General features: G+C 42.0%; 2 protein-coding genes across 2 annotated transcripts; one reads left to right on the top strand and one right to left on the bottom strand.

Annotated features, from left to right (window-relative positions):
- Positions 1-4,309: 4,309 nt before the first annotated feature.
- Positions 4,310-9,176, top strand: LOC116916676. The gene is given in 9 exon segments (XM_032921975.2): positions 4,310-4,903; positions 7,017-7,056; positions 7,143-7,212; positions 7,300-7,424; positions 7,492-7,638; positions 7,722-7,865; positions 7,867-8,062; positions 8,142-8,268; positions 8,497-9,176. Coding segments are annotated over 9 exon segments (1,773 nt in total). The 5' UTR covers positions 4,310-4,464; the 3' UTR covers positions 8,982-9,176.
- LOC116916775 (superoxide dismutase [Cu-Zn]) lies at positions 5,389-6,643 on the bottom strand. The gene is made up of 4 exons (XM_032922124.2): positions 6,434-6,643; positions 6,260-6,353; positions 5,935-6,153; positions 5,389-5,853 (listed from the first exon to the last, which is right to left on the bottom strand). Exons 1-4 carry the CDS (start codon positions 6,445-6,447, stop codon positions 5,563-5,565), a joined length of 618 nt encoding a protein of 205 aa, XP_032778015.2. The 5' UTR covers positions 6,448-6,643; the 3' UTR covers positions 5,389-5,562.
- Positions 9,177-9,390: the final 214 nt, after the last annotated feature.

The following is a 9,390-nucleotide window of genomic DNA, read 5'->3' as shown; positions in this document are numbered from 1 at the left end:
TTCCCTTTTGATGCTGTGGGGGGGGCAGTGGGCTGTGTTTGAAAACGTTAACAGTTTGATTAAACTAGGAAGAAAAAACAAAAGGCACACACAACGTCATTTAGTTTGTTTTTACCTCGGTTTATTCCACCCCTCCGAAACTCTACTCGTCCTACGGCTTTCTATTTCAACTGGAATCCGTTTCTCTCGTCCGACACGGAAAAGCGATAAACTCCGCCCGGAGAACACCCTACACAGGTGGAAAAAAAACAAACAAGCGGCCATTTCAAATACACTCAAATATATTTCGATACTTAACTTCAGAGTTCAGCGATGTTAATATATACATATATACCATTGTGTGTACACTCTACATTTATATACCCACTCTCGATTGAGCTTAACTTGTAAGACCTATTTTTATTCTTTCGCTTAATGAAATGAAAAATGGTTCAAACATTGGGCGATCTCGTACGAGTTTCGCTGTGGTTGTGGCTGCTCAATTAATGTGGAATTGCCGGACGGGATTGTTTTGTTTTTTTTTTCTAACCGCCAATTGTTCCTGGCTAATTAATATGCAAAACTAGAAGAAGGAAGGAGAAAAAAAAAAAAAAACCAGAATAACTGCCAAAATGAATCTGGAAGAATCGCGCCAGAAAGAGAAAATGAGAACAATCGATTTCTCCGCAAAGGGGCGTGCGGGATGATGATGATATTTTTGTTGTGTTTTCACAAACACGTTTGTTGGATGATGCTCTTGGGGTTGTGTTTCATCTACTACGAAAGAAAAATAAATAAAATAAATAATAATTTGAAGCCAATACAGTTAAGGAAGGTGGGGGGGGGGAAAGGGAACAAAATATGCGTGACGCAATACACGGCTGGCCGATGGTGCAACAATAATTCAACGATATTATCGCAATAACGCATATTTGGATTTGAAAAAAAAAACATCGAGAGTTCTTTTCGTCTAAATCAAAAGTGTAGGGGCATGTTGCCCTCCAACCCGAATTGCAAAGGGCAACAAGTCGCATTCGTGAATCGGGACGAAGCGATGCGTGTCTTCATTCTGATGGCTGTGTCGATAGGATGGCCCACACTTTCTATACGCGCTGTTCCACACAATGTGTTTTGATTCAGACACGGTTAATAACGAGTTATCCATCCGCACTAAATGATGAACTGAATCAATCAGATAGCCATAAGAAGAGCACTCAGCAACCATTCTGAGCAATCTTTAAAAAAAAAACATTTCAAATCACACGATAATTAAAAATGAGATCAAAGGATATCTTCGTTGGCGAATGGCTGGGACAGACAGTTTTCCCTTTAAAACAAAACAGAAATAAATGGTTTTCACCTGCATTTTGCTGTAAAAGATATAGGAAATTGAGGGTAGGTGAAAAGATGCCATTGTTACATACGGTTGATGACGGACAGACACTGGCAGACAGGTAGACGCGGCATTACACAATTGCCGTCAAGCGTCCTACCCTACGGGTCATCAACATGAGAAGGAAAAATTCGTTCCTGGTTCGCTTTCATTCAATTGTCATCGGCTTCCCTTGAACTTGCCATCTATTTAACGTGGCACAATGGCGTGATTGAATCGAAAAGCCATTTCTTTTGCTCGTAGGCCCCTATTCAGCATGAAATTTCGAGAAAGTCTTTCCTACAGTTGAAGGTCTTTGTTCAACAACGGTCAATCAAAAGAAAGCGCAGCAATAGAGAGTCTTTATTTTTATTTGATAGAAGGTCAGAAGAGGATTATAATAGTAAACGGGGAGGGCAATTGTTGTTCCCTTATTTCCTTTTTCTGCCAATAGCGGGTTGTATATATCTAAAGTTTCACTTTTCCTTTCGAACGCGATGGACCGCGAGACTAGACGCATATCGCCTATGAGTGCAAACAGCTTAATACGAGAAAGGACGATGTCTGGAACATTTTTAGTTATTTTTTTGGGGGAAGCGACATTGCTCTCTCTCTGTGCTGATGCCAACCTCAAGTTGGAACCGATTGCCCCTCTCCTAAAATGCGTGTCCTAGATTTCGATATCCTGTAGGCTACATCGTTTCTTCCACATAGGCCTGTTTTACCTACATACCAGGTGTGTAGGTACGTAGATCGTTATGGGGGCTTGTGTCCACTCACAACTGTCGCTGGCTTGTTTAAGGTCAGGGTCTTCACCTTTCTCGACCTTTCACTTTATTTTTGTACTGAATCCTAGGCCTGAAATTGTTTGTTTTTTTGTGTTTTCTTTTAAACATTTTCCAATTCCATAACTGTTCTTGTCAAGGCCAATGATAAATGATTTTGTGTAGACAATTCTTCTAATTATTATTCATTATCACAGCGTTGTAGACGAAGTGGATGTCGTTTCGGCTTTTGTGTTAATTCTTGTTATATAGCCTAAATTTGATTCTTCTTAAAAAAAAAAACGGGTAAAGTAGAATCTCGTATTTTGAGAGAGAATAATAAAAAAAAAAACAGGCTCACGACGACAGGTGTAGAGACTTTCTTTTCCGCCTCCGCCCTCATTTCGCGTAGCTGCCGCAGCCTTGCATAGGTGGGTTGGTGGTCAACAAGCGTCGCGGTTGGGTCGGCAAAAGAAAAAAAAAAACCAAAAATATCGCACAGAATCTCTCGTTATGTAGAAGGAACAAGAAGAAGAAAAAAAAAAAAATGAAAATAAAAAGAAGAAGCAAAAGATCCGGGATCGGTGGTTTCTGCTACATGCACATATTATACATTTGCGAGAGGAGAGACTTTCTCCTTTCGGGTAAAACAGGCCCATTGACGTCTACGCGCATCGCTAAACACGTCTAGATTTCCATATAGACAGGGCGAAAGTGCGTGCGTCTGCTCGAACCAGAGAGAGAGATCACATCATCTTGTTGGTTGTTGCTAGATTTATTGCAATCGGACATGTTGTTTTGTTGCTCGTTGCCAACGCAATCGATACACGCTCGCGTGTGTCATGCGTTCATGGCTGTTTGTCTCGTTACATTGTTTCTCTTCACCTATAAAATAAATTTAAAAAAAAAAAAATGTGTTCTTTCGTATTCATGGCGATTCATTTGTTCTATAAATAGTTGTGTCATGTAGGTTCATCGGTGTTTTTTGTTTTTTTCGGATGCCATCTTGTGTAGTTGCGGTCTCGTCACCTGCTGTTCCATGTTTACTGTACGAGGCGGATGCGGACTATATTGAAACTAGGCCGCGCATGTACAAGTTGCCAACAGAAAACTGAAATAAAGGAACTGTGTCGATAATACATAATTTGTTTAGTAGCCAACCAATATGTATCCCATCGTAAGAATAAACAATGGGCAAATTACTTATTCAAATTTTCCTTTTTTTGTAGCTCATCAGATGGGCGGCTGTAAGTTTACCGGAGTGGAGAAAGTGCCAGTTAAAAAAACAAAACAAAAAAAATAGATATAAATACTGAACTGAAGGAAGAAGAAGAAGAAGAAGAAAAAAAGTTTCACCGAGACTTCTTCTGGGGGCGGTGGCGATAGCTGGAGGAGCTTACGTGCTGTATCTACACGTAGCACACATGATGCAGACACATTTTTTTTATGCATGGCAGAGGCGGACTAAAAGGAAAGAGAACACGGAAACAAAAATAAAAACGACCGAACAACCGAAAAACAAAACAGAGAACTGGTTTTTTTTTTTTCAGATATGACTTGATGGTGTCTCTCTGTTTGATCGTTTAAAGAAATGTTTGAAACAAGTGGACCTCGTTTTAGCCCTAATTCAACATGTGACATGATCAATTAGGATAATCGAGATGAATGTTCACAATTGCTGGGCCCGAAATGCGCCAGGAGCTTCGTGTTCGTTTCAATCCAGATTCTTCTATTCTTCTTGATATGTTACGAATAACAGTGTCTCTTTCTCTGCCACATCTAATTTCGTATAGGAATCACGTCCGAAGAAAAGCGGGGGGGATCTACAAAGGGCAGCAGATGTTGAACCAGAGGTTCAACAAGAGAAAGCCTGCCATCAGCAAGTAGACACATCAGCTGTTTTCACGAAACAGCACGAATGAGCTCATATAAGAATAGGACGACAGATATATAATACAGTGCGCTCAACAACGTCGACCGCGTTAAATTAGACCTTCCATTGGTTTTACACGCTGTCCAGATTCTTGTTTATCACACGTCTGGCAAATGGCAAACATTCTTTTGCTGATTCACATTCTCGCCGAAGTGACACAAGGAGGCGCTACTTGCTGATGCACGAATCGATCAAAAGGGTCTATTTTCAAATAGAGTTGGGTCGAGCGCGCGCTTTTTTGGAACATTCCGATTTATTTCCGTCTGTAGTTGTACAGCAGGCACGACATGACCGCTGGAACATCCAGTTTGCCGCTGCATCAACGGCCAGAAAGACGCATTGAAAAAGGCAGTTGCATTCAATTAAAGAAACTGCTGCGAGAAAGTGGATTTTTAAAATTGTTTAATTAGAGCTCGATGGCTTCTTCTTCGGGTGGTGGCGCTGGAGACAATGGCGTTAGTGAAAAACCAAAGGGCAAGTGTTTGTTTTACTTGCGCAACATCGCGACGTTCTTAGTGTCGCATATCGGTCTAGTCTCACTAGTCGTCGGCTATTGCATCATGGGCGCCTTCACGTTCGAAGCCCTCGAAGCCAAACACGAGCTTCAGGTGAAGCGCGAAATGATCAAAGTCAGAGAGAGCGTCACCGATGATTTGTGGAGATTCACCTACAAGATGGACGTCCTGGTTCAAGAAGATTGGACGGTCAATGTCACTGATCGACTCAAGAAATTCGAGACGCACCTCATCGAATCGATGAAGAAGAAAGGATGGGACGGCAGTGAAGAAACGGATAAAGTCCAATGGACCTTGGCTGGCGCTTTATTCTATTCCATCATTTTGATTACAACCATCGGTAATACGAAACTTTTGTCATTTTCAATGAATGGACTATATAAGAGTTTAAAAGACTAAATGGCATATTAGACGTAAGCACTGGCTACGAGTTTTTGTTTTTTTTGTTTTTTTGTTTTGAAGTTGCACTAGAGAGATAGAGAGAAGTGACAAAAGATGTAGGAAAAGAGATAAAAACAGACTCTTCAGTTTCCTCTCACCCTACATCTTCAACGGCTGGGCTATTTCTGGCCTCGTCCGAGGCTGCACAGTGTTAAAGAAGTTCGTGTATATAAACTCCCCAGATACACGAGACGTGCATCATCATTGCTCTGACTCCCGTTTTTGTTTTGTTCCCCAACTCTTCCATCGCGAAACAACAACAAACTAAATGCGTGAACTAACCTCGCAAAAGTTGCACAACAAGATATTATGTCCTATCCCGTTTTGTTTTTTTTAAACGAGGCTCATGTATCCGTTTACAGTATAGACTAAACAAAGGTATTATACAGGGAAAAAAATAGGAGTATTCTATTTCTTTTTCGTATATATATGTACACACCTGCGATGTTGAAACGATCGTCATTTCGACATTGAACAGAGAGATAACAGCGCGTCATATCCATCATCATTGGTCATCCATTACACTTTTTTCCTTTTTTTTATTCACGTACGAGTGAGTCAATAGTGATAAGGAGAAAGGGATGATGCTAACGTAATGATTCCGCAAGCAACTCGGCTTCCGGAATTGCCCGTTTTCTTGCTGTCCGGATGATAGCCCAGTCCCAAATCGTCGGCCCTCTCGTGGATAACAACGGCACGATGGAGGATGCTGCGTTCGGATTTCTGTGACAAGGAAATCAAATGGTCAAACAGGAAGAGATCAGCTTGGGTGTGGTAGTCGCCTATGGCATCGATGTTGCCCAAGTCACCAACATGACGGGATTGATCGCTCACGCCTCCGTGATCTTTCTGTATAGAGGGATCAGACAAAAATGTTGTCGTTCATTCAAATTTGTTATTTGATCAAATTATTTGGCATTTGCGTTGTACGTTGAATGGGTTGAAATGCGGTCCAGCCGCGTTGCAATCGTCAGCCAAGCTGCCAAATTGGTGAATGTGAAGGCCGTGAAGACCGGGAGTCAGGCCAAAGATAGTCCCGCGAACGATGACGGGTCCACCTACCGTCGTTTGCGTGAAGTGAATTTGACCGCTAATGCCGGGATATTTGGAAGTGCCTTTGATATCGACTACAGCTGATACTGGCCGTTGCTGTTTAAACCATAAGGAGAGTTAATAAAAAAAAAAAAACTTAACAAAAAATGATTAATAGTCATGGTTTTTAAACGCTCAAGAAAAACATGGTCATTGTTCTCACGAAAGAATAACGGTTGTCGAAGAAATCGATTTGGCCCAGGCAGACAGTTGCGATGACGAGGAGAAATAGGCAATGCCACATCACGGAATCGCGTCTTTTTATTTTTTTTCATTTCGTGTTGGTTAAATTAATTATAATTATTTACTCGCAGTTAAGACATAAATGTTAGTGTACCTCGTAGTTGCCATCTCTAAGCTGGGAATGTGTGTGAATGCCTCGAAGAAGAACGACTGACTGTATTGATCACTTTCGCAGTGTTGGTTTATATATCGAGGAAGGCTAAAGCCCAAGGTGTGTGTTGCAATGTAAGCACTCTAAATTCTACACGTGTGCTGGATGTAAAAACGGAGGTCTTTGTGTTGCATTGCGGTCTGCATTATGGATAAACCCAACATCCTATTTTCTCTCGATTTGATGGGATCCCTAACGTATCGTTTTTTTGTTTTTTGGTATTATATCACAACAACGTTTGAAAGCGAAACTGTCGTAAAAGAACAACAACTTTCCCCCACCAGTCAATTTGCCATGGATGGCGTCATAAATAATCATTTCCCGATCAAAGTCGTGGGCGGAACACTTTTACGAAACACGGCGAAAAGAAAATAAGAAAAAAACCCTGAAACTGTTTGACGAAATTCCCCCTCTTCACGCCAAACTATCCTTGACTGTTCCTCATTTGCATATTATTAATTGGTTTCTATTTTTATACCTTTGCCGAACCCCCGTTTAATCACACGGCTATTTGTTACGACGGCAGGATATGGACACATTGCCCCGAAAACACCATGGGGTAAAATGTGAGTGATCTGCTTTTGATTGATTTTGTGGCAAATGATTGAAATTTCATACCCATTAACTGATTTGTTTATTTTCGGCAAGACAGGGTGACAATCTTTTACGCCATTCTCGGCATTCCTTTGATGCTGCTCTGTTTGGCAAACATCGGCGATGCGGTAAACAATTTAAAGAAAAAAAAACCCAAGAGCTTAATCAATCAAAAGAAATGAAAGTCGTCAGTTTGAACGCGTCATATTACACAGATGGCCCATTCGTTCCGGTTCCTCTATTGGAAAGTTTGCTGTTACGTTTGCACCCGAAAGCCGAAAAAGTCACGATTGAGGCGACAACGCACCAGACGTTCCAACAGCGGTAGACACTCCGCCAGGTGATTCAACATTCAAATTTCCCGTCCAATGAATTTTGTTGTTGTAAAGAGTATTGCACTCCTGAAGGTACCAATCTTCAGCAGCTGGAGGGCCTGGTGGTAAAGTGAATTCATTGCGACGTTCGCAGCGTTTTTCACAACGTTCGGCCGACTCAGCCATGTCTGACAGCGCCATCTCGCGTTCGTCCTTTTCCGAAACGGATCAAGAGTCCAAGTAACGAAACAAACAAAAAAAACAAAACAAAAACAACCATCTTTTTAGAGATGACAAACTGATGGACAAAAAGTTAACCGCAGATTTTACGACGATACGGAACGTGAATTTGAGATGATGCAACAAGTTGAATGGGCCTCAGAGAGGCCGGCGCTCTCAACATCACGGCCGGAACAACAGACCGTCGGGTGCTGCTCCATCCGGAACAAACCGCTTAGGTCGTGGAAATAACGCGGAAACGGAAACGAATCCTGGGGGTAATGGGGTTGATTTCCCACCATCAACCCCGTCCAGTCCTACCGCACCGAAGGCGGGCGATCCCAACGCCATGGAAAGTGGGTTCTTTAATAAATACGCCGATGACCAGGTTGAAAATAACGCACGAACTAAAACCGACCATCCCATCGACTCCAATAACAAATCGGTATTTTTCTGTTATGATGTCATACCAACCTGTAATAGTAACATGACGTGAAGAGTCTTTGTTTTTTCGTCGCTTGAAGGGGGTTGATCGAAATCGTAGCGGTAGTGATAAACGACACGACCGTTTAGAATTGGAATCCGATCTGGATGTTGTTGAAGGCAAAGAGATGATGAGGCCTACGCCACATCGTTACTCCAACCGATCACGTAAGTTGTCGCCGATAAATCGTCACTCATTTGCATGTATTCAACGAGATTAGATCGATATAGGCTCGTCCTAATTAATCGGCAGGAAAGAGACAAAAGGAATTCAAGATAAAAACAGCGTGAATAATAATCTCGTTTCTTTTTTTCCCTCAACCGTCGGGTGTGGGGATATCTCCATTATCGATTTCCCTCTGTGACGTAATAATGACGCACGACGCGTGGGGATAGCTGGAACTTCTGGTGCTGGCAGTGGTAGTGGCGGCAGTAATCGACTCAGCCGATTGACGGAGCAGGAAGAAGTGGACTACGAAGACGATTACGTCTACGAGGACGATTATATCGATTCGGAGGAAGATGAAGATGCCCACCATAATAAACCTGTGCCCATCTGGTTGAGCATTTTACTCGTGGTAGGGTACATCTTCGGTGGTGCCTTCCTGTTCAGCGGATGGGAGCAGTGGTCATTCCTTGACTCGGCTTATTTTTGTTTCATAACGCTCACTACAATTGGATTTGGCGACTTTGTGCCAGCACAAAACGTCAAAGAGAACGTTGAAGTTAGCATTGCTCTTTGCTCTCTTTACCTGCTCTTTGGTATCGCTCTGTTGGCTATGTCCTTCAATCTGGTCCAGGAGGAAGTCATCAATTCTGTCAAATCCGTTGCCAAAAGATTAGGAATTATCAAAGATGAAGACGACGAGGACGACCGATAACCAAAACAAAGCTGACCCCAATGAACCAGAATTCACATCCTCCACACTATGCACCGTTTCCTCAAGATTTCTTTCTTTGGTTAATTGTTGTTTTGTTTTCGTTTTTATTTGTCTCTTGCCTTCATGCCTAGTTGTGGTGAATAATCAATCTGTACGTTGCTGCGTAACGGCGAAATAGATCATGTTCATATCAAACCCTGTGTACACTCGATTGACTATCCTATTTCTGTTAAGGTACGATCACCGGGCTATTCGACATTAAAATGGGGGCGTTACAAATTTTTTTAAATTTTGTTCTTTCTCAGAGTTCCACGTCCCGCCATCGTTAGTCCACTAAAGGGGGCGGTTTCAATATCAAATTCACGAACAATATAGTTCCAAAACAAAAGCTGCAAAAACTTTTGAAATT

Source organism: Daphnia magna, linkage group LG2 (genome assembly GCF_020631705.1).
Source record: "Daphnia magna isolate NIES linkage group LG2, ASM2063170v1.1, whole genome shotgun sequence".
In the NCBI taxonomy this organism is placed as follows: Eukaryota; Metazoa; Arthropoda; class Branchiopoda; order Diplostraca; family Daphniidae; genus Daphnia; species Daphnia magna.
Note: the sequence above shows the minus strand (reverse complement) of the source record. Positions and strands in the feature narration are given on the sequence as shown.